The sequence below is a fragment of the Neolamprologus multifasciatus genome, chromosome 9, assembly GCF_963576455.1.
Source record: "Neolamprologus multifasciatus chromosome 9, fNeoMul1.2, whole genome shotgun sequence".
NCBI lineage: Eukaryota > Metazoa > Chordata > Actinopteri > Cichliformes > Cichlidae > Neolamprologus > Neolamprologus multifasciatus.
The window spans coordinates 16,541,947-16,566,701 of record NC_140447.1 but is presented as its reverse complement, the minus strand read 5'-3'; the positions used below and the strand labels follow the sequence as shown (position 1 = coordinate 16,566,701).

The window sequence follows — 24,755 nt, the reverse complement described above, 5'->3', positions numbered from 1 at the left end:
AACCCCACGCTTTGACCAAATATAAACCTAGCTAGAAATGTAACCACATGTTGCTATCGACGACAGGTATAAAAGCGGTGATACCAGTGGACACTGGTGTAGACTACATCATAGGCTCTATATATAGATTCACTGCAGAAGTGTAATTCAGGCATAAGCAGCAGCAGTGAAAGCAAACAGGTCAGTCCACTGATAAATCATCTGTTTTCCTCCATGACCTTTTGAACTTGGAATCCATAAGCAGATGGACTCAGTACTACACATGTATGTGTATACGTCCAGCATTACTGAGGTTCAGCAAATTTGAGACAATTATGCACTGAGTGATAGACCCAGAATGCGACGCATGATTTAGTAACCAAAAACAAAATCAGTGTGAAAAATCCACATTTTCTTTCCCATTGAAAGAACCATTTTAAGTGATGATGAATTAAAGGAAAATGTTTTTAGAAATTCTGTTCTTCGTTACCATAGTCGTATCAGAGAAATGGAGATGGGCACAAGAACTCCAGATTTGAGACCCCTGGAAGAAACCATGCTGGAAAAATGCCCCACAACAGGATTACAGAGCCACCAAATCCATTCATGGGGGGATCAGAACAAAACTGTCTTCGATTTGTTAACAAAATTCTTACTAAAAGAAGCCACTGCAGCGGACATGGCATCCACTACTTTGAGTAATCTGTTTTCAACCATCTATTCAACAGCTAAACACACAGCTTAGCTTGGTTGCGTCTTTATAAACAAAGGTTTGAATATGAATATGCAAAATACGGAACACGATTTATGATCCATATATATGGTCTGATTAGCATTGACCAATAACATGTAATCGGGCTCTGATTGCATGCAAGGAACCAACCCTGTTGTTTCCCTGAATGCAGAAGAGCAAAGCAACAGTTCAATTTTCCATAATAACATCTTGAAACCTTTGGGGGGTTTCTTGCTTTTTTTAAAGAATTATCTGCGTTCATAAACAATGGACAAGATATCTTGGCCGTGATATCTGCCGGCTACACCGGAAGCTCTGAAATGCTGGCACTCGTTCCAAGGGACTGAGTCATCAGACAATAGCCAATGGGTTCCCAGATTGCAGCTGACTCATTATGTAGTTATCACTGTTAATTAACAATATTTTTAAAAATCAGACAAAGTTGAAATTGGTGCCTAAAAATATCTTAGAAGCTCAAAACAGTCTGTCTTTCAGTACACAGACAGATTTAAACACCCTCAGTAGACATGGCTGCAGGTTGTGAGTTTTTCTTTTTTTTTTTCTTTTTATAATAATTATGCTATTAGCTCCCAGAATAATAATTTGGATCCTAATATAGGTAGGAAGTCAGATTCTTGGACCATGATACAGCTGGCTGTGTCTGCTTCCTGGCTGTATCACTCTGTGCATGATGAATATCCAATCAGCACAGTCAATTTGCTGAGTCATGCTCGGGCTGCTTTCAAATACCCTGCGGGTCCGGTGGAATAATTAAGGAACACAGTCCCCCCCCCCCCCGCTGAGGTTTATTCACCTATTTGTTTATTTCTTTGTGTCAGTAAATGTGTGGACTTGGCAGTAAAAGTAGTGTCACTTTTTTATTCAAATAATATTTAACATCTGCTTTTTACTGAGCTGGAATTGTCTCAAAAACACGTCCCAAAAGCCTTGTTTGCTGTAACTGACAAAGATAATGGTAAAATGCATCTTGTTTAAAAGAAAAGAGAGCTTTTCATCCGTTTTCATCCCATCAATCCAGCCCCATCAAAGCATTCAGCTTTTTTAAATATGACCTTAGATGGTGTTTTCATCTTCACAAGATACGTCATACTGAGACAGGTTATGGTTTATACCGCTGGTTTACTCTCTTTACTCTAATGTTATTCACTCTTTTGCCGAAACTGCTGTGTCCTCTGAGTTTGCTGAATCAGAAGAAGTGCACTTTAAAGTTTTCGAGTTGAAAAAAAGCGAGGCGCCACGCCTGTCGGAAATGGTTCAATTACCAACCCTAATACTGGGAAGGAAAGGGACGGGGATGCTTGTGTTTTTTCGTGTACCCACTTTTGTGTGCGTGCGCATGTTTCGCATGCACGCCGTCTCTCTCTCACGCCTGCATTTTATTGTGCTCTGTAGTTTAGTGATGCGAGGGGATTTTTTTCCGAGAGGTAGCAAGTATCAAAGGGACAAGACGATAACCCCGCCTTATCTGCGATGTGCAACATGAAGTATTGTAGATGTATAGTAAATGCAAAAACTGAACCCCATGAAAAATTTATTGCAGGTAAAAGTTAGTTTCTTTCTTCTTGGTGGATGTCACCGCACATTATATGAATCAAAGCTTAAGTTAGCGACCTAGTCTCTAGGCTGGATCAGATTGATATTTTATCACTTACAGCCTGTCGTTACCCCAGCGGCTTTTTACTGCCCAGGAGACGCAGCCGTGCATGTTTGTGGTATGTTCAGCCCGGGTTTCTCTGGTTACAGCTGTTTCTAGGATGCCATCTGCGTTGTTGCACTTTGAGGAAAGAAGGTGGAGAAAGGTGCATGCGTGTGTCCACATACACACATGTGAATAGCTGCCTCTGTATCCGACTCTGCTATTCTGTCAGTGTGTGAGAGGGCCCTCCCCTGCCTGTACTGTCTGCTCCGGCCCAGCAGCTGCCACCCCAGGCCAGATAGAATGACATGACCTTCCCTGGTAATGAAAAGGCACTGACAAATCACTGTCTGCTTCTCACAGGGACAGACGAAGAGAGGAGATGCTGACACCATCATCTCTCTCAGTGCTTTTTATTATTATTATTTTATTTATTTATCTTGTAAGAGTGTCTGCTTTACGAAAGCATGGCTCTCGTCAGGGGTCTGGCACCGCACAACAAACACCACTGTTTACCACTGAGGAGATGATGAGATCCACTTTGCCCTCTCTGTCTGCTCTGGGCTCCCTGCCGCCCCCCACCTTTTTTTTTTCTCACCCAGTCTAAATTGGCCTTGGTTGAGGAGAAGGATTGTCTTGGCAAAGATGTGAAAAGGATATGCCTGGTTGCGCACCAGTCGTTGCAGCAATCTATTAAGTACAACGCTGAGGAAAGACAAAGTGCACCCCCCTCCACCCCCTTATTTTAAAACTTGCAGTGGGTTTTTCCCCCCTTTTCCTACAGCACGGACACTGTTACATTTAAATCCTTAAGCTAGAGCCTTATGCCATTCTTTTCCTTCATTTCAGGGAGTGGTGGAAAGGAAAGACTAGCAGACAGAGGTGTGTATGTATGACTCACCTGTTATGGCTGATGCTGTGTTGGTCTCATCCTCACACCCACACAGGCCCCTCTGTGCTTCCTCCTGCAAGCTGTTCCTTGAACTCGCACAGGAAAAATGCCTTTTCTGTGTTTTCCCTTCTCCGCATCTTTCTTTAACTTGTGCATCTTTTCTTTTTTACATGCCTCCATTTTTTAAAACAAGACTTCTGTCTCTGTGGTACTGATGTACGCTCACAATTGACATTGATTGCCAGGTTGACTGGGTCATGTTTTATATTCCGCGTTGTGGTGAAGTGGCAGCGTGTCTGATCCCAGTTCCCTTTGAGTGCCATGATATCTGGTGCTGCTGGCTGTGCGCGTGGGTTCTGGTATGTGTGTGTTCTCTGTATAACAAATGGTTTGCACAGCTTAAAGTCATATCTGCTAAGAAGCATTTCAGCACCAATAACAGTTGTAAGAATCACGACTTTATCCATGCCCCTTGGGAATATTAAAAAACAATCAAATTTTAATTTGTTAATCAAATTTCAATTAGCCTGCATAGGTGAATCTGAAATGCCTGAAAAATATTGACAGCAGCAACTTCTCCCAGCTGGCTATGTTAGCTGGCCCCGTGTATGCTGTAGGTTAGAGTTGATTACAGAGTTGTGTTAGGTTTCGCACCTCCTGCAATATTGATCATTGGCCACTTCCTCCTTGTTTGGTGCATGATCAGCAGCTTGCCAGCCACTTTATCCCCAACCTACCTCCGTGTGCACGTCTCCAAACCGCATTCTAATATATTATTAATGGTCCCGCGGTTGCACAAGAACAGCCCTCCACCCACAAGTATCCATTACTCACTTTCAGTGCATTTTACCAATACAAACTGCACAACAAATTGGGCCAGTTAATTTAAATTAAGGTGGAGAGGGAGATGGCAGGGGACAGAGAGAGACGACAGCAGTCGAGGAGGATGAGAGGGCCGAATGAAGTTGTTTATCTGAGATGAAAGGTTGCTTTTATGTCACATCTGTTACTATTATACAGCTTAGGGTTTATAGATTTTGTATATCTGAAAAGGACCTTCACCTTCATCAAAGGGCTTTAAAAGATTGTTTTAGCAAAATTGAGAAGCGTCGTTCTTTAATCTCCATAAAGATATTTCCATGGACAGTAGCTAAGCAACAGTTGCACAATGACTATATAGTTTAAGAAACAATATTGTGTTGCAGTGGAGTTCCAGATAAATGAAGCAGATCGGCTAATTTTACTCCTCTTAACAAAAAAGAATAAATAGAGAGAAAAAAAGTGCTCACTTGAAGCTTTTCTTTCTCCCTCTCAAAGGAACGGGCCTGATGATGACTTTCATCCCGAGAGCACAGACGTTCCCCAGCTTTCTGTCTGATGAGCCTGAACAGGAGGAGAGCCAGCACCAGCGAGAGGCGCCGTCGCCCTCTAGTGGCTGTGAATCTAGTTGCAGCCTGAGACCCCTTCAATGACAGAGAATTGCTCCATCGACACTGGACTGAACACTTTACCCACTGCTTTAGAGAGGATGTAGAAATATGTATAGCAACATGTGTAATATATCATTTTATGGTGATAACTTACAGACAGTAGTGTCAACTGTAGAGCGATCGGTACGCGAAAAAAGGATCTCGAGGAGGATTGTACCTATTTTTTTTGTGCGACGTGCGACAGCCGAAGTAGCTTCAAAGATTGTACCAAAAGGAAGAAAAAAATCCTTTAACTGTCGTTTTCAAGTGTTTTATGTTGTCATTATCCTTTTAAAGCCAGCATGATTCTCCCCATCCCTGTTTTAAAGCACTACATCATACCTTACAAAACCTAAAAGCTACTAACACACCACGGCCCGCTGTAAACCAGTGTCAACTTTTATTACAAAACTCCTGAAATGCCATCAGGCTCGCTCCATTGATGTGCAGCCTCGGCAACCAATTCATGAGAAATTCCACCAGTTTTGACTCGAAATACTCCCACACTCGCTGCTTTCACCTTTTTTTTTCTTCTCAAGAAAGTGAAACTGATCAATGCCTTACACGAAAGACGCTCAATGCTGACGCCAGTGGTGGATCAGCTAAAGTCCTGAATGAATACAACTGGCAAAGGGAAATAGTCATTCAGATATGTGCTTGAAGGATGTAGTAATGGACCATCGTGTCAGAAATGATCCAATGTAACCTTCGCACAGCATCTGCTTTAAAACTGCCAACCTTACCTTTTCACCAGAGCAATTTGATTTTAATAGCCACCAAGCACGTTGTCGTCCGGTTCCTCTGAGGACTGGTTCATTTGCAAAAAGGTGTAAAGAGAGCGACCTGAGGGAGTAAGCTCCACAGAGCAGAGGTGATATTGGCATTTTGGGTCCAGGATGTGCTCTGTGGCAATTAAACATCATAACTACTTTTCATTCAACTTAATAACACAGTTTAATTTGGGGAAAATAGATTAAAATCAGTGCATTTCTTTGAGAACATATACTTTGTTAAAAAGTTACAATACTGCCTGGCACTCCCATTTCACAAGCTCAGAAATCAATCTTCCAACTTCAATATATTTGTCCACTGATATGGGGGAAAAAAAGCATAAAATCACTTTACCTGAAGTGGTTAGTGCTGATAAGCACCTACTCTAGTTTACCTAAGGGTTACCTGATACTATGTTACAGAATAAATGGTAGCCAAGAAAAGACACAATATGCGAAACTCCAAAGCTTATAAAAGTCTGTTTGAAGTTGAGACAACGTGATACCAACATTTTTATAGTTAACTAAAAGTAGATGTGAAAAGCAAAACAAAGTTAGCTAAAATAATGATAAAAACTAGACTTTTGAAAAGAATTAAAAGTAGCTGAAATGATTTTGTGAACTCATAGTTTTACTATTTGTTAGCTCAGTAAAAGCTTTGATGGATATGTTTATTGAGACTTTGAATGGCTACATGATGGTGAACAGCTGCCTTCAAAAAAAATGGGGTTTTATTGTTATACGTAAGTCGATTGTTCTTAAATCTTACCTTTCACATATTCCCGACACACACTGGTAATTAAAAAGACTAAAGGTCATACCGAAACAAATGTACCCTGAACTACAGTGAAACATTCTCAGAAAATAAAAACTGAACTGAAACTGAGCTGAAACAAGCAAACCCACTCTTAGCTCTATGAAGGAAACTGATTTTGTGTATCAGCACGTTATTTCTTTTTTCATGGGGTTTTTTTTTTTTTGGTACAGAGGAAATGAAACAATGTAACAAGTTTGAAACAGTGAGGCTAATGTTTTTTGTTTCCAGGCTTTGTGATTGGCTGATGGCTTTGGAAACAGATCTACTCTTTTAAAGAAGACAAAAACAAAAAAACGCCCACACAGTTTCAAACCCAGCAGCCTAACAACTAACTACCCCTGCTAGTTCCCTGCAGCCCCCTTTTTCCATCCGCTTCCATTCCTCTCTGTAGCATGACGGAAACACTGCTGTGATTATGGTTTCTGCATCGTCCTCCTTGAGTAAGAAGTGCCTTCTGACACACAGACCGTGGATTGTGAGATCTAACCAAAGCAACGTCTTTGGGTTTTGAGTTTACCATCGCTGACCAGACAGTATACTTGGAATCTTCAAAACCGCTTTGCCACATTTCCTTTTTTCCCGGCTGTGAAATGCCATGTAACAGCATCAATACCGAGTATAACCTGTTAGCCGTGGGTGGCAATCACTAGACCCAACTTCATCTCTAAATATTTGTGGTGACGTTTTTCATGCATCAAAATTATGACTTTTTTTTCTTGTTCGTTCTCCAATACTGAAATTACAGCATTTTGTGGGTTAATCACAAACGTTTCCAATGACAATCAGTTTTAGGCAACATAGGAGTCTCTCAGTGTCAAATGTTATCATTTTTAAAGGTGGGTTGTGTTTTTGTTGTTTGGTTTTTTGGCACTGATGCTCTTTTGTCTTGGTTTTACATTCGAACAGTTTCTAAAGTACAAGCGCTTATTTTGTGTTTCGCAGTCGTCACTTTATTTTGTGCAAAATATTATATTAAAAAAAAGAAAAACCGCAATCATGTAATTAATTTTATTAATTTAAGCCACAGATGATTGTTAGCCTGCATCACAGAGTCCACTGATACAGTTGCTGGCCACATTTAACTAAGCTGTTGTATAACTGAGTCGAGTCTTAGCTCCAGTATAGTAGTTCCATTGCACTGGCAGCTGTACTGAGAGGACTGGAGAAACTTCTAGTTGATTGTGTTTGTCATTTGCCGTTTTATTTTCGTTCACTGTAGCTATTCACTTGTTTGTAGAAGTGTCATGAAGAGTTGTTATCATTACTATATGATTGTGTTTGTGTCTGCCATGTTTTGTTCTCATAGATTATAATAGCACTTTTAATACATGAGTGTAGGCCTACAGTTTTCACTAAATGTACATATGTAATGTTTTTGATGATTTAAAAAAAGGTAATAAATTCAATGTTCTGCCATGTATCAGCTTTTTTTTGCCCTTTATGCCATCAGGATTCTCATTAGGTACATTTAGCATTCTTTTACTTTTTATTCTTTACGCTTTAGTTAAGCTTTAGGGGAAAACAATATTGTAATGGGGAAAGTTTTGCAATAACACACAAGAGGAGTACAGTCATGTGAAAAAGAAAGCACACCCTCTTTCAGTTCTAAGGTTTTACGTAGGAGGGATTAAAAAAAAATTCAGGTGGTACATAACAGGTCTTAAATTCGGGTAAATGCAACCTCAGATGAATCAGAAGGCACTGCATGTTACCCTGGCATATGTGTTGTTATTCATTCGATCATGGCTGAGCCAAATTCAGAAGCAGCGTGCGGAAAAATAAAATAAGTACAAGCTTACTGCTTCCACAGGAATTATGAGGTTCAGTAACAGTGATCATCGGGAACTGCGAACCTCTATGAAAGCTGATGTTTTACTATTTAGCCAAGGATGAAAGACGTCAGTAATTTTCTTAGGGTTATATTTCCAGACAATTTAAAGTCCATGATTCTGCAGCGAGAAAGATGATTCACAACAGGACTGCATGTCCCAGCAAATTCACTCCGAGGTCAGGCTGTGCAGCGCTCACTGACACTGCACCCAAGAGCTACCTCTCAGACTCTACAGACCTGAGTTTATACATTAAGTGTTAAAGTTCATTTCAACAAGACGGATGTGTGGCTTGTTTAGAAGGGATGCCAGAAGAAAGCCTCTCCTGTTTAAAAGGAGCATGGCAGCACAGCAAGCTTGGATCTAAACAAGCCGAAGGACTGTGGACAGATGAGACCAGCATATCAGCACACCTCATACCAACTGTCAGACGCAGTGGAGGGCTGATGGTTTAGGCTTGTTTTGAGTCAACCATGAACTCTTCTGTATACCAAAGAGTGTAGAGTCAAATGTGAAGCCATCTGTCTGACAGTTGGACAATTAGGTCATGCAACAGGACAATGATCCCAACTACAGCAGCAAATCTACAACACAATGGTGGAAAAAGTAACAAATCAACATGTTGCAAAGGCCGAGTCAAAGTCCTCAACCTGGTTGAAATGCTGTGTTGGGACCTTAAACTAGCCGTCCATAAACAAATGCCTTCTTTATAATGAAGAGCGAAAATTCCCCCACAGTGAGAGATGAACAAAAACAGTGTTTTCACACTTTCGGCAGTTTCGTTCAGTTGAAAAACACCAGCCCCTTACTCTACTTTTTAACATTGTTTCTGTGCATGCCGTGCTAAAAGCCAGAAAGTGCCTCTTCAGATCATTAGTGGCTTTGCGGGTGGTGGTTAACACACTCTTCTTTGACTTACGCTTTCAAGCTGAGGTTTCAGATAGAAGCAAACACCTCATTCTTTGCATCTGTCATTTTGGTTCACAAACAGATGTACGGCACACTTCTTATCTTGGCTGTTTCATCGTGGTTTGACAGATCGTTTTGTGTTTCTTTTTCAGAGAGCCAACACTAAAAAGTAAGCAAAGGGTTAGACACCGAAGAATATAATACTAATTTTATTTAGAACCTAACCTAAATTTGACAGATTACAATGAAAATGTCACCAACGGGAAAGAAAAATCCACCTGCAGTAAATTATATATAGGCGTTCAAATTTGCAGACATCTCGCAAATTATCTGATGAAATCGAACAGACTCTGCAGTCATTCGCCGCTTTGCAAAATGCTGGATTTTGATGCGGGCTGCTTTCCTTTTTAGATCATCACGGCTCATCTTTTGCCCACGTGTCACCTGGTACCTCTTTGTGGGTTACAGGAAACGATTTGCTTTCTTAGAAACGACTACAGCCATCGATGATTCTGTCCAATTAGTCTACAAACTCAACTACACCTAACACAGGAAAACAAAAGGAAGCAGAGGCAGTGACACAGTTTTATTCATACCACATGAAATCGTTTACAGTCACACACATCAGTTTCAGTATGGTTGGTCACACTCGCGTCATCTTTAGTGCCATCCCAGAATGTACAGCTGCAGATTCTTGAATTGGAAGCGAATTGAAAGCAAAAAACAAACTGATTATATTGTCCCTTTATGCTCCACATTTGTCTTGTTCTTAGCGGAATAGCCCGCATATCCATTACTGCCTCTGCCACTGCCTCCATTTCTATGGAGATAAATGAATTAGATTACACAAACAGCACACGGCTTAACAGTACTACAGCACCATAAACCCTAAATATTGATTTACGAAAGCAAACTCGGAAAAACTCTGGAAACAAAACAATAAATACAGCTTGGAAAACTTTTGACAGCTTATCATAAAATCATTTTTACAACAGGAGAACAACGACAGGAACAAACACTCATCAATAAACAGCAGGCACACAAAGTCTGAGCAGCTACAAAGTAAGCACAGGATTAGCTAATTAGAGCTTAGCTCCTGCGCGAAGAGTGTGATGTAACTAGAATGCAGCCATCCCAGACACAGAGCCCGTTGGGGTAAGTAACGGTCTCAAGTGATGGTACAGTGCTGAGTGACTGCTTTTCTCTTCCGTTAGATGATTAGACACCATTGTCAATCCCTGAATGGAAACCAGGAGGGATGAAAGTAAAAAGAAGGGCAATTACAAAGGATTTTGTCAGTTGTTTTACTCGGGGGTTAGAGAAGTGAAAAGAACGATTACATGGCCCTTTGTCTTGTCTTCTGCGTGATTGTTACTGTCAAATACTGTTATGGCCAAAACAAATATTTCCTCAACAGTAATTATGCAGTACATACTACATTTAATTAGAGGGAGCAAGGCTGGACCCAAACAGCCCCTGTCAGCGTTCTGACTCGCAGATAAGCACCAACTTGTTAGCTCATTTGAAACCACGGCGTGAATGCTAATCAGTGTCAGTGTGATCCACGCACATAATTACAAGATATCAAATAAATTATTTGTTCATGTGAACACAGGTGGATTTCTTCTTCTTTCTCAGATAAACTTTGATGCACTTTGTTTGTGAAAGGCTGGAAGGCGCACGCACACAAAGCTGTGACAGATCGACATCATCCAGTACCTCGCGTTCGTGCGTGTGTTTATTTATTACACTGTCGTTGGTGCGATGTGGTTTTCATGGATCGGACAGTCTGTACGTTGGCATAAACGGGACAGTTTCTGATCTGTCTGGACTTCTTTATCCTGGGACACATGGGGATGTTCTCATAGAAGTTTGGCTGTGAGGATGTGAGGAAGTGAATGTTAATGCTTTTTAAGCCATTACACCAAAACAGGCAGTAGAGGTGAAGCAGCTTGGCAAAATGTAGTTACTTTTTCCACCAATATGGGCTCAAGCTAATAAATAACAAATTCATATTGTATCAAAATTGTGTAAAAAGATCAGCTAATTATTAAAGAGCTTGTGTATTTATTTACATCAAATAATCAAACTCAGGACATCGATACTGTAATAACATTTTAACAAGCTGCTTGTCTTCAAAAACACTTTCAGTTAACATTGAAGTTAATTAGCATTAGTTAAATGAGTGGGCGGTGCCATTAACTGAGATTAGCTGTAAAGGGTGATGGTTTTGTAATTAAGTGCAAGTCTGATGAGAAGGTACGGGAGTGCCTTAAAGGTGTCGAGAGTAAAGAGGAGAGTAGATAAAATGAACGTGGCAATGCCTACCTGTCTCTGGGATGGGTGCAGTTTCACTCTGTACTCCTTTCTCTTGTTCCTCTTTCTGCAGGGTTTTCAGACAAAAAGAAGGATTTTCATTACTGTCCAAAAAAACCCCAAACTTAACTGAAGATTTCCAAGATAGTAATGATATTTTCTTATAAACACATTTCTTCAAGGAGCACAGGTTTAAACAATTAAAGGGTGACATTTGTTAGGCATGTATGGAGCTTGAGATGGAAGCATGCTCCCTGCTAAACATCAGTGTGTCAGCATTATCACACTATGAGCTGAACCATCGGTGTTCCCTCCGTATTTATCTGTGTTTATTGACAGAGCACCCCTCACTTTAGTTTGCTGATATCTTACCTGTGCCTCATTACTGCTATGATGATGGCAATAAGTAGACAGAGTCCAGCAGCTCCAACCCCGATGTAAATGTACATCATGTATAACGACAGGCTGAACCAACCTGGTTATGTGTAGGAGCAAGAAAAACAGAAGAAACAAAAATCAAACAGGGAACAAAACAGTGTGAAAATTAGTTTTCTGAATAATTCTATGTCATACAGCAGTGTCTGATTAGTGTTTTCAGTTTGTTCCATGACACACATATGGTGCAACCAGATACGCAGTGACAAAGCTCGGACCTTTAGCCACAAACCTCTGTGGTTTCAGCGCACTGAGAAGCTGTGAATGTGCGAGTAACATCACATGCTTTGTTTTCTTTAATTTCATTATCATCACTGGCCTTATTTACTTCCATCCATCTTAATGTCAATTCACAACAAATTTAAACAATCACAGACACACACACAGCTGCATGTATTAAAAACTTCATGATGCCTGCTTCGTACCTGAAGCCACAGTGGTGAGCTGCACGGTGGTAGTTTGCTGTCCTGCATCGGTGTTAAAAGTACAGCGGTAGAAACCGTTGTCTTCCTGTGTCACGTCAGTCAAGTGCAGACTCATATCCAGGCTGTCCTCGCAGCTGACCCGGCCCCTGTCGCTGTAGTCCTCCGCCACCAGGCCTTCCTCCACCTTCTTGCACACTCCAACAATGATCCACGACTGGCCGTGCAGCATCCTCTCCAATATGACCTGGTTAACGGTGCCATTATGCTGATAGTTACATCTGATGGTCAGGTTGCTGTTCTGCTCTACTAGCAGCTCTTCGTTTAAAACGGCCTCCTGTGTGGGAGTGGGCTCTGTGGGGTCTTCCTCCGGTGGCTCATCTGTAAGCGAAAAGAAGAAATCTAAAAATATGTGATGGAAACTACAGTATGGCACCTTTCTAGGTTTCATATTTCACCATTTTTTAATCACTAAGTGGGGGAGGTGGGAATGATACTAGACAGCTCAGAACATGCGCTCTGCCATATTTACCTAAATCTTCCACCTGAATGTGCCGGGTCCAGGGTCCCCGAGGGAAGGTCTGAACAGAGCACTCGTAAAGCCCGATATCCTGATGGGTAACGTTCTTTATGGAAATACTGCCATCCATGGGACCATTCTTCAGGAACTCCACTCTCCCATCGAAACGATGTGATAAAACCACTCCAAAATCAGGGTGGAAAACAGCCACTGGATTTTTTTCTGACTTTTTTGTCCAAGACACCATGCTGAGGTTGCCATCCCAGGGGCACAAGCAATGCAGAACCATCCCCTCCTCCAGCCTAACTGTAGCAGGCACTCTCTGCTGGACAGCAACTGGACAAAGGCATTGTTTTTTCTGTTGTTAACATATGAGTCATGACACAAAACAGATAACAAAATAGCCATAAAGCTACAAAATGACACATTTTTAAGAAGGAAGGAATAAATCTAACGTTCATACAGTTTATTCTACTATAATAGTTTTCCTTTACTGGCAGAGAACCTCTATCGGGTTTACACATACACAATGAGAGCCCTCTACTTGAAGAGTACCAGAGCAATTCACAACTCTGAGATCATCCCTCGGCCAATGGTAATTAGGCTAATTTAAGCCAGGACACATAAAAACAGCTGACAATAGCTGGTGATCAAGCCTCCAAGTTTTTCAAAGCCTTTTATCTGAGCTGAATGATAATTTGTCTTAAATCCAGTGAAGCCCTTGGGAGAGCCAAGTCTGGAATAATAATGTCTAGAAAGACTTATGATTACAGGCTTATCGACTTTAAATAAGAATGAAAAGTTACATTTTGTTTGTTTTTTAATGATTTAGATATCAGAAAATGATTTTGTTAGATTACTTTAAAACAGCCTTAAAGCCATCAGTTTTAAAATTGTTAGTAAAAGTATTTGTTACAGCACTTTTTCCAATTAACACTGCAAATTCAAAGAAATATATTTGAATTAAAAAATAAAGCCCATACCTTTAAGAAAAGGGAGAAAGATAAGTACCACGAAGTACCAGCAGTCCTTTTGTACAGCTTCCATCTTGCCCCACAGAGGGAGAATGAAAGCTGCATTGATGAGACGAGTGGAGGCACCCAGGCTACACTTCCTGCTAGCGTTGTCGCTACAGAGAAGCACTTGAGCTACTGGGGCGCACTTCATGATAGCCCACTGTTTACTCCTTCCACACAGAGGAGCACTTTATCACCAGGACTGGGATTGGATGGCAAACTTGTGACATAATACTGCTTGGTGGCTTTTATGATGAAGTTTTTCTAGAGCAATATCTAAGTATAATTTAAAAATCAAAATCCATAATAACATATTACAAATTTAAAACTGAAAGAGGAACACATGCCCTGCCTCAGTTTCCTGTGAACACCACTTCCCTGTGTTTCTTGAATACTTTGTGATGATTTTCACCAGTAAGCCAAACGTGGCACAGTGTGGACAAGCACCTTACCACCACTGCCACCATCACAAACGGTGAACTGAAAACACCAGTGGTCTCAAAATGAAAATGTATCAACTGGAATCAGACCAAACACGACAAGCTAAGATTATTTTAATATATTCACATTTTACTGATGGAAACGTGGTACAAAAACCCATAAAAAACAAACAAACACTGTTCAAGTATTTAGCAGCTGAGCAATGTTTTCAAGGCACTCCAGTAGGTAGGTGTTCATGTGTTCCTGGTTGCTGTCTGCATCTGCATTTTACAAATAAATAAATAATAAGTAAGCACAAACCGTGGAATGTGGAAAACCTTCAAATACAATGTACAAATTCCGTACAGAGACAGACGCTGATACGAAACAAAATTCATGCCTACCCTTCTTTGCGATGGTATGAGCCTTCTCAATTCTCAATCTAACAGAAGGACACTTCAAAGCAGTCTTGGCCTTTGAGAGAAAATGAGGAACGGATTATAAAGAGGATAGTAGTTTGTTTTTTTCATAATCAGGAGATTAAAAAACATTGATCATCTTGGATAAAAGTGAGAGAACAGTGAGGCAAATCTCTCTTACAGGCAGACAATCAAGCAGGCAGAGGATTTCATTTGCCACGGATCAACCATAAACTCAAATACAAGCCATAAAAGCACTAAAATAAAAGTTTTAGTACTAGGATGTGTGTGTGTCTGTACCCTCTGATTGTTATGGAGCAATGCCCAAATTGCAGAAGCTCCCATACAGCGGGTCTCCATCACTTTACTTTCGAGGCAGGATAGCAGCACCTTCATGGCTTTGTCTGAAAGAAATAAAGACGCGCAGATCGTTATGGGGGATTCGCAACTCAATAAGACTTGAAAATGACTTTTTTTGGACACATGCTAGATGCAGGAAGTCTCTTCAGTGCCATAAAATTGAAGAAAAGACCTCAACGAGCTGCAGCTAAAAGAGAGCCCAGAGAAACACAGCTGTAAGCAACACGCTATAAAATGGAGAAAAAAAACAACAACCTTGTTCTACAATGGAAAATTTGCTCCACTCACACGCATCTCCAGGCGTGCAACAGCTGGAACTTATTCTATATGACACCCATACCAGCACAGGAGATCCACCAAAAGATAAGAGGTGGTGGACATTTGAATCAGTATATAAACAAAGACTTTGATTCACTGTATAGGACTCTAATGAAGTCATTGTGGAGGGGTTAAAAATAAATAAATAATAATACAAATAGTTATGACATACATAAACAATTACTATGTTTAATAAAGTGCTCATCATTTTTACCGGATTCAACTACCAACGCTGTGGAAAGTCCCAAACCGACAGAGGTTTCAGATACCTGGGGAAAAACTTGCTGTTTTCTTAATGTAAACAGATTAATCACGAAGTCAAGAAAAGTTCAGGATAATTGTTTTCTAAAGTTTTACAGGGTAAACAACATGAAGCTGATCAAGTGTTTACAATGAGTGCCATCTGATTTTTCCACCCGGCACATCTGGACTGATCTAATGTGGGAACTCTGAACAGAGCTATGGAAATGGTACTCTAAGCTTTGTAAGGTTGGTCTGCTTATTTTCCAACTGACTTTGAATCAAGATTCCAAAAAGACAACGGAGCTCAAACAAAGATGAAGAAGACATAATGGCAACAAGTTCTGGACCCAAATCTGGAGCATGCAGAGAGCAGGCGCCTGGTTCAGTCATTGAATTCAGCCTTGTTGTATTCAAAACACATCTGGAAAACCTGACAGACTTTTTTTTTCCCACTTCAACCACAACTCACTGAAACTTAGAGGAGAGTAACAAAGCGAGAACAGATTAATCACCGGATTGCTGGCTGTGCATCATCTGCTTTTACAGTACAGGTCCCACAGCATTATTGCAATCAAAGTTTCCTTGAAAGTCTCAGTAGCCTCTGCTCAGTAATTTTAATAGCACATATTTCCTTTGCATAAGTCAGCTCTATTAAACGAAGGCTGTTGTAAGCTAGTCTAGACCCTAAAATTAACTTTAACTTAACAGGAAAAGAGTTTATTTCATATGCAGTGACGTGAACAAAGGAAAAACATTTTTTTCTCCTCTGCTATTATCTGAGTGGCATATCTCGCAGCAACATTAGTCATAAGTCCGTAACTTATTTAATCTTGCTGATTTTCGATCAAGCAATGAGATTTTTTTTTTTTGCTCATTTTCTCTATTGTGATTGATGGAAATCTTGCTGTATGCAAAACACAGGAAACATGATCTTTCCACAGGAAACCAGATATACGGTCACATAGTTTTTGCACCTGGTCCCACAACTCCCACCTGCAGCGTGCACTGCATGGGGGACACGATCGGTCTTTCATTCTCACAGACTTCCTTCACTTTCATCTCTGTGTTGTAGAATCACTGATAGTCAGATCTCTGTTGTATTCAGCCTACATTTGCAAACATAAACTTAAAAGGGCTTAATATATTTTTAGTAGCTTAAATTCTCAAAGCTGTTACTGATACCACTCAAGTCTCCATTCTCAATTCAGAAGCTCCGCATCACAGTAATATAATATGTGCACTACACCTAGTATATACGATACTATTCATACTGTGTGTACTTTCAAAAGTCGCTTTCCGTTTGGTTTCAGTTTAGCAGTCCTGACAATATATCCCAGTCCAAGCGTGCCAACGTTTGCTAACCAGCTGATTGCAGACAGCCTCCTTTAGCATCAGGCTATGACTGCCTGGAGTTTTATAAGGTTGGGCTGATGAGAGCAGAGAGTATGTAACCGCACGAGTCTGTTTTGTTTTGATTATTATTTTTTTGCACATGATGTAAAACTAAGCAAATAAACAGAGTGAGAGTATTAAATAAAGACCAGACTGTTCATTTTCAGTACATTTGATATGTTGCAAGCTTTTAAAACAAAGCAATGATAAGTGGTATGTTTTATTTTCCCTCCTTACAATCTGAGTCAGTGAAGCCTAAGCAACTAACGTGTGGGCCCATTAAGCTCTTGCAACTCTACAGATAGGTTTGTTTAAAAAAGAAAATTTAAATTTAATGATCACTCTTTTACAAGTTTGAGCTTCATGCACAGAAGTGCAAATAATGAGACCTGGACAGAGCAACTTAAAAACATTAGACCACTAAAAGAGATCCACAAGTTCATAAGAAGATGACCTGGAAAGGGTAACTCTGGGTAAACTGAAAATCGGGTATGTTTTGTTTTGCAGTTTATAGTTGCAGTTAAAGAACTTTATGATGGTAGCACAGAAGTACAAATTTTATACACTTAAAAAGAGAAACTGGTCTAAGATGGCTTACTGATGCAAATGGGCTACCACCAGAAAGCACATACCTTAGGTGCACCACAAGTCCCTCTGTGGTTGATGACTTTTACGAAGAGTGAACAAAGTGACTCAGCAGGGAACATTTAGCTGCACTGAATTTTTCCCTAATCACTGACTTGCACTGTGGACACACAATGCTGACAAATCTGCTTACTGAACTTCCCCTTTTGATCTTTTATTTCTTTTTCATATCCCTGAGTGAGATTCCTAAATGTAATCCTTGCTTAACTTCCATACCATTGGCAATGACGTGTGACTTATTGGCAGGGCAGAAGCAGAGGTTCTGAAGGGTGAGCAGCGCGTGCCGTCGATGTGGTGCCAAGTCTGCCAGCAGTTCCAGCGCTCCGGTCAGCCTGAGGATACTCTGCTGGCCGTCCTCTGTGAATGAGAGACTGGCCAGCAGTCTCAGCCATAGGCCCAGAAGGCTCCAACCACTACTTACAGACGTGGCTTTAATACCAGCAGCCTTGGGCACCGGTACTGACAAGAAGGCTTGAAGGAAGTTATTCTGAGAATCACAGAAATGAAACAAGAGTGAACAGAGATTAAAGTTTCAGTCATAACAACAGTGAAAGAGTTTTAGAGAGGGCAAGAGCGAGATTTCCTAACATCATTTTTTAACCTTTTTCATTTTAATCTGCTACTTGTCTTGCCCACTAATTCTATGTACATAATGTCTCTTACCTTCTGCAGGAGACATCTGCAGTCACGGGACATGACTAGGTTAGCCAAGAGGGAGAAAGCCAGATTCTGGATGATGCTGTTATCTGGGGCAAGCGCTGAAGCCAGCTTCATGACAGAGTGCATCAGTGAGCTAGTGGAGGAGCTTTTAGATCCTGGTACAAGGCCAGGGCCACTGCCACAAAGAGAACTGCATGCTGGGAACAGAAAAAGGAAAATGGCTTTATTAATCTGCTCTTATTCATTTATATTTATAAGAACATTAAAATAAAACATGCTTATTTTGCCCTTTGTGGATGTCTGGATCTACATCACACACACACAAAATCAAATACACATAAAATCACATGCCTGCACTACACTGTGAAATCTTGTGTCTGGACTGGAATCACAACTTCTCTCACCAATTTCAGCATTAAAAAAAACATACAGTGAAACCAAGTTTTTCTTGTTGTTGGAAGTACTCTCACTTTTTTTTTGTTTACCTTAATGCTGGCTAGCTCGCCAGACAGCAGCACTAGTAGCTGCATAAACAGGCCTTGTCTTGCACGGCTGTCTGCCCACCACACCTAAACATCTCCACGTGGCTGCATGGAGTGCTTACTTTGGTGTAAAGACAGTCTAAATGACCAAAATGATGGAGACAAGAACTTATGCACCAATACAGAACATACCATATATGTGAAGGAAGAATACAGCCTTAAGTGCTGACAGGCACAAGTTAAGAGCCAGGAAAAACAAAATATGATGAAAAAAAGAGTCCTAAAGTAACTTTAAGCCTTTCACAGGTGAAATCTGAGAGTTTCAGAAACACTTTTGAAAAGCACTTCATTTATTTAATATTCAGTCATCACGGAAATACTCGAGTGATGACAATTAGGCTCGTTTGATTCTGGGTGGGAAGTAAATCATGTAGCTACAATTCTACTAAGAAGACACATTCACATCAGCATAACTGACATGACTAATTGGCATGGATGTACATCACACACAAAATACAGAAATTAACAAGCTTAAGTTGAAGAGAATTCACGAGGCAGCCTGAAACTGACTGACATTTCTTGTTGGAGAAAATGACAGCTTGATGGTTTTGCTAATCCTGGATTGGAAACAGGCATATGCTGATCTTAGCCTGCGGTTATCTCAATACCTGTCAAGAAACCTGGTGTGTCATAAAACTGACAAGGGGGATCTGCTTTAATAAGTAACCGTTTCTCTGATACGAGTCAGCTGCCGATTAATTATTTTGCAGCCATGCAACATATACTTCAAAAGGAGAGATCCCTGCATGTAAGTGGAGAAAAAAAATGATTTTCATTTGTTTTACTTTCTGTGTGTCTGAGGGAGCAAGTTTTGGGCTGCTCCAAAAATATCTGTGGAAAATATGTGAGGCACAGATGAAAACAACAATCCGACTCGAACTAGCAGCGTTAACAAAGCTTTGGATGAAGGAGGTAGACTGGAGATGAAAGGTTCAGCAGAAATGTAGCCGTCTCGGGAGACCGAGTGGTAGCCTGAGGGTGTATGGTGTAATTCTGAGCCTGGCTGCATGCAGGCTGAACACAACCTGCTGTTCAGTTAACCTTTAGGGAAATACTGTGCCCGACTTCACTGCTTTCTGGTGCTTCACAGCTTGAGCTTATGGGGGGTCTAAAGCGAGGGAGTTTAGATCAGAGCGTGCACACGCACCCACTGAGGAACTGATGCCAATCAAATAGAGATATGCATACGCACGCACGCACAGATATACACAATTTTAGAAATGTTCATAAGTGTTGCACATAACGCCCCCCCCCTCCACACACACACACCACCAATGATGAAACTGATTTCTAAGCCAGTCGCACACGCATGCATGCACACAAACACATCAAAGGTACCACAGGCTGTTTATCAAAGTACATTTTCCCAACCGTTTCCTTCCTATGAATCTTTAAATTTTTCCACTCAAAAAGGTTTTTTTTTTTCTCTTTTTCTCGCACGTCTTTTTGGTTTCCACATACATGGTTCTTACATTTGCATGATGGAATACTGGTATCTCGAGCAGCACAGAGATGCTCTGTTCCTCCCCACATCATGCTCTAAAACTGGCTGCTCTGCATACAGCGAGACAGCTGTGCAGCCTGAACTCTGGATGCGACACTGTGCCTATTGTGAATGGCAAGCAAGAAGGCACTGGGTCTTATACAGTTGAGATGCAATGCAGCTCTGTGGTTATTAGAGAGAACAATGGGACTCTCAGTGCAAAGTGTGTATGACTCAGTCAGATTGCCAACTACAGACAGAGGCGATGGGCAGGCACGGGCCAGGCACAATGCCTACACAAACACACAAGCATACACACACACACAGGCAAACATAAACACACAAACATGCAGACCTGTTGTGCAGTTGGCCGTGTAAACGCACAGAAGCTCCAGAACCGCCTCCATAGTTGCGTCGTCCAATAGGAGCCATGGCCAAAGGGCATTGAGCGCCTGTGTTAGGTGAGCATCTGTGGCAACCACCTACAAACGCAAACAGATTTTACACACACGCGCATGATTTATACAACAGCTCCAACAAAGATGACAGTAATCAACTTAAAATGCCTCAATATTTTCCTAAGCGTGCAGGAAACGCACACAAGGCGGAGACTGATGGCAGGGTAAACACTGCAGTGGAGCCTTCATGGCTTTTTAGTCTGAGCTAACCGACAGTGACTGAAAGGCCACTTAGAAAATGAAAACCAGCTAAAAAGCCTCATAAGTAATGACATTATAGGGTGCGAGAAGCTAAACTTGCTGAGATGTTAGCTGAGCCGTGTGCATTTAGGCAAATTTCATTCACAGAACAGCGCCGGTACTCTGGGGTTGCATTAAAAACCAATTAGCAGTGGGGAATTAAAAGGTAGGCACAGAGGCTTACTTTGCATTCATCGCTGCAATAAAGAGCACTCCGCAGGATCTCCACAGTCAGCTTGACTTCCTTCAAATAGCCCTCTTCCTGATAATATGGGAAAACAATAAAACACCAAAGTCCAATGGGCTTCATTTTCCAAATTTAAAAACACTCTTTACCGCAGTCATTAAAAGCTTATATGAACAGTAAGCACACTTTCTGCTGACAAGTACAACCCATATTCATAACATTTACCCAAAAACTCATTCGTGGTCAATTTAGTTTGTTATTCTATCCAAAGTGAAAAGAAATGCTGAGATTGGAAATTTCCAGCCAGTCTGTGCTCACCTTTTTGCGGTGGGAAGCCTTGCCGGGCCGGACTGACTCCAAGTGGAGCTGGGTATGAGTTTGCTTCAGCTGCTCCACACAGGTGTCAATTAAACCAGCTAGAACATAAGACAATCCGAGGTTCACACTAGGTTAAACTATCACCAACATACCACGTTTCTACTGTTATCCAAGCACTTTTTAACACAATCACAAAAATAGCTCAATAATAGGTTTGCTTCAAAGATTAACTTTTAGGGACACGGTTTAAAAAGATAGATGAACATAAAGAAACCAGAGTAAATGACAGGTGATAATCTAACTCCAGCCTGACGTTTGGGGGATTACCTTTAACTGCATAGTTTTGAGCTGTGGGGCTGCAGGCTAGCAGTGTCATCAGAGCTCTAGCTGTAAGCTTCTTTAAAGGGTCCTGAGTGGTCCTCTTCTCAAAGCTCTGGCATCAGAAGTTGAAGCAGGACAGTGATTGCGCCGCACAGTAACTTTCAAATTCAAACTTTATTACATAACATTGTCCAAAAGCATGTAACTCGATTTTTTGTTCCAAAATAATTCCTAGAGAACACAAAGGTAGCTTGGTTAACACTGGAACTCCCAGAGAGCAGCCATTTGGCTTTTCTACGTTTAAACTTCCAGTGTTAACAACACAGCTGATTAATTTAGAGACCATCACCCCATCATACCTGTAATAAGAGCTCACACAGCTCGCTGGCTGAGGGACTATTCAGGACGTCTGAGAGAGATCTGACATACTTTGAGTTTGAGGTTGTGACCTCTTGACTGCGGCTCTTTGTTTCCTCTGTGAAAACTGTACAGAGAAACTGCAGAGCCACCGTGTGAAGGAGAGGCTGCGCAAACCTCTCATTTACGCACACCGATAACGTTCCTGCAGACACACGGGGAAAATGAGAGTAAAAAACTGCAACCCTGTGATAGCTAAATATTTGTTCATGAGTGAGGCAGTAGGTGCGATAAGTAAGCACACTAATTATTTGAATGGCACCAAGATATCGTGAACGTGTAAACTCAAAACTACACGCACAAAGGCTCAGCATTATTTCACTGGACTCATCAGACTTTCCTGCTGCGCCATTAATCACACAGGAAGACAAGTAGGGGTAGTATGAGGACAGGATGCAATTATCCTATCGTAGCATCTGTTCAGGAAAGTTAATACAAACAGTAATGATGCAAAAAGCATGTTAAAAAGACAGAATTGATTTTTTTCTGCATCAGATTTAAGGCTGCACAATTACACCTAAAATGCTAATCCTGATTATTTAGTCAGTTACCGCAATCAACATAATTACACCTAATCACGGTTATCAGTCTTTTATGATGTAAGACCGCATTTCATCAAGCAAGAGCTTGTGTCTTAAACCTCAGTGGGTTGTTTAAATCAAATGGAACACATAATTTCACAATAGTATATAATTGTGCAATATGAGAAGTGATCAATATTACAATATAAAATTCTGTAGTCCAAATTGCAGTTATTACATTATTTCCCCCCGCCCCAGTTTTGCTCGCATACCGAACCGAGCAACCTGTGTACCTGCAAACGCTCGCCAGTGTCTCCCCAGCGCAGCACAGACAGATGGGTGCGCTGCTGAGCCGTCCCTCTTCACCAGAGTAGCCAGGAGCATAAACACGTCTACCCAGCACATACAAACCACGTCGCGGGTACCTGCGTCTGAGGAGGGAAAGGGTGAGTCACAAATTTTATGACACAAGACAGCCACAAAGAGACACACAGAGTGCACTACAGGGCATGCTGCAAAAAGAGTGGGACCAATGTTCAAAATGGACTTGATTTTAAAGGACTGTTTAGGTTTTGGGGGGAAAAGGGTCACCAATGATAGCATACATACAAATTTTGGAAAACAGTCTATATCATTGTTTCCTTTAAACATAATATGATTTTCTGACCTAAACCATTAGTATCCAGCATGAGCACAGCCACCAGAGAAGACAACAGCTTCTTCAGGAAGTCCATCTGTCCAACCGGCTCCTCGCTCACTGTGACATATGACTGCAGGAGTTTTGAAAAGCTGGACAGGAACTGAAGTATGGTGACAAACTAGAAAGGAAAAATAATTCAGATATTTATTAAACAGTTAAAAAAAATCATATTATTAAAACATGTCCAAAACAATGGTATGTTTTGAATATGAGCTTGTTTAGTATTCCACCCACACTGAAATCTGGAGATGCTCTTAGATAACCTTGTGCTGCACTCAAATGCACTGTTTTGCTTTGTTTTTTCAAACCAGCCCACAGTTTTTTGTGGTAAGATATAATAATAATAAAAATGTTAAAAACGTTGGAAAAATTTCTTTAGATGCGTCTAACGCAGTAATCCTCACCTGGCGTTTGATGTCCTCTCTCTCTCCTGGAAGGATGTTTGGCGTCTTCAGCTCAGTCAGACACTTTTCAACGGAGCCAAGAGCCACCAGACTGAAGAAGAAAATAAACGTGATGGAGAAAGTGTGTGCTTGCAAGAAACCAGCTAGAGGGGATTAAGGCTACAATTAACATGAATTCTGTAGTCAAATATGCACACTTTTATTTAAATGGTGAAAAAAGGGGGGGAAAAAACGGTGCAGGAATGCAAGGTGTCGTTTTTGTATCTGTATTTTATGGTTTTTGTGTTTACAAGGACAAAAACTTTCTGCTTTTGTTTTTTTTACAAGTATTTCCCTTAAATGATTATTTGTTTAAAAGAGCAAACATTTAAATCAATGCTTGCATAAGATGATAATACATCAAGGGTGGTTGAGCTGGTGTTCATGTGGACTCAACATGTGACCTCTTACCTGGCCAGAGCTTGAAGGAGCTGGTTATGTCGGATGGCAGTGAGGGTGAAGTCTGGCAGGATGGCCAGCAGGTTGGTCAGCAGGCCGCAGTGGGCCGTCAGGAGGTCAGGCGTTACCTTGACAACGGGTTCCACGGCCAAGGGCTCGCCCTGTCGGGAGTCCTGCGAGGTATTAGAGTTGCTGGTGTCTATGTCGCTCTGGCCTGCGAGACACATCAATAGAGGGCTAACAGACACACTTCCTGAAAAAGGGTTCACACATATTGTAAATCACGTCTCTGTCTCTGGCTACCAACCACTGACCACATAATCAAAAGCAGCAAACCAAAGAAAAGCACAGGAGAACACTGCACTACTTTCTCAGCTGTGTATTTAGGATGCTCACATAAACACAACTTGGTTTAGTTTACGACAATGAAAAAATGAAAGGTTTATGCAGTACTAAGAAGTAAACACACAGTTTTACTGAGGCTGTTACCCACAGACATTTCTCA

General features: G+C 41.1%; 3 protein-coding genes across 7 annotated transcripts in view; 1 reads left to right on the top strand and 2 right to left on the bottom strand.

Moving 5' to 3' along the window:
• dok6 (docking protein 6) overlaps window positions 1–8,883 on the top strand; it is a 56,918-nt gene extending 48,035 nt beyond the window's left edge. The window contains exons 9-10 of one of the 2 annotated variants that reach the window (XM_085172201.1): window positions 3,219–3,251; window positions 4,579–8,883. In XM_085172201.1, the coding sequence (XP_085028327.1) occupies window positions 3,219–3,251; window positions 4,579–4,733 (188 nt within the window). In that variant the 3' untranslated portion in view covers window positions 4,734–8,883. The remainder of the gene's footprint in view (window positions 1–3,218; window positions 3,252–4,578) is intronic. The other variant, XM_085172202.1, reaches the window with a different exon arrangement.
• cd226 (CD226 molecule) lies at window positions 4,927–14,178 on the bottom strand. 2 transcript variants are annotated; one of them, XM_085172203.1, is made up of 6 exons: window positions 13,732–14,178; window positions 12,761–13,084; window positions 12,232–12,609; window positions 11,744–11,846; window positions 11,384–11,438; window positions 4,927–10,931 (listed from the first exon to the last, which is right to left on the bottom strand). In XM_085172203.1, the coding sequence occupies exons 1-6, from the start codon at window positions 13,913–13,915 to the stop codon at window positions 10,794–10,796; spliced, it is 1,182 nt and encodes a 393-aa protein (XP_085028329.1). In that variant the 5' UTR covers window positions 13,916–14,178; the 3' UTR covers window positions 4,927–10,793. The 2 variants fall into 2 exon arrangements, with proteins under 2 accessions (XP_085028329.1, XP_085028330.1); XM_085172204.1 differs by having other exon boundaries at window positions 4,927–9,875.
• Window positions 14,179–14,302: 124 nt separating this feature from the next.
• rttn (rotatin) overlaps window positions 14,303–24,755 on the bottom strand; it is a 34,556-nt gene continuing 24,103 nt past the window's right edge. For 2 of the 3 annotated variants that reach the window (XM_085172197.1, XM_085172198.1), the window contains exons 36-49: window positions 24,263–24,503; window positions 23,813–23,903; window positions 23,376–23,526; window positions 23,002–23,139; window positions 22,130–22,332; window positions 21,777–21,882; window positions 21,450–21,547; window positions 21,129–21,206; window positions 20,602–20,728; window positions 18,225–18,418; window positions 17,778–18,048; window positions 14,904–15,007; window positions 14,589–14,658; window positions 14,303–14,465 (exon numbers count right to left, since the gene is read on the bottom strand). In XM_085172197.1, coding sequence (XP_085028323.1) covers window positions 14,386–14,465; window positions 14,589–14,658; window positions 14,904–15,007; window positions 17,778–18,048; window positions 18,225–18,418; window positions 20,602–20,728; window positions 21,129–21,206; window positions 21,450–21,547; window positions 21,777–21,882; window positions 22,130–22,332; window positions 23,002–23,139; window positions 23,376–23,526; window positions 23,813–23,903; window positions 24,263–24,503 — 1,952 coding nt within the window. In that variant the 3' untranslated portion in view covers window positions 14,303–14,385. The remainder of the gene's footprint in view (window positions 14,466–14,588; window positions 14,659–14,903; window positions 15,008–17,777; window positions 18,049–18,224; window positions 18,419–20,601; window positions 20,729–21,128; window positions 21,207–21,449; window positions 21,548–21,776; window positions 21,883–22,129; window positions 22,333–23,001; window positions 23,140–23,375; window positions 23,527–23,812; window positions 23,904–24,262; window positions 24,504–24,755) is intronic. The other variant, XM_085172199.1, reaches the window with a different exon arrangement.

Bases quoted from the DNA above. Each gene is read 5' to 3' on its own strand.
- cd226 (XM_085172203.1), bottom strand. From the start codon at position 13,915: ATGAAGTGCGCCCCAGTAGCTCAAGTGCTTCTCTGTAGCGACAACGCT. The intron at 12,610-12,760 runs GTAAATATGGCA...TTTCGCTTACAG, and splicing joins CATTCAGGTGGAAGATTTAG to ATGAGCCACCGGAGGAAGAC. The intron at 11,847-12,231 runs GTACGAAGCAGG...ACACATAACCAG, and splicing joins GCTCACCACTGTGGCTTCAG to GTTGGTTCAGCCTGTCGTTA.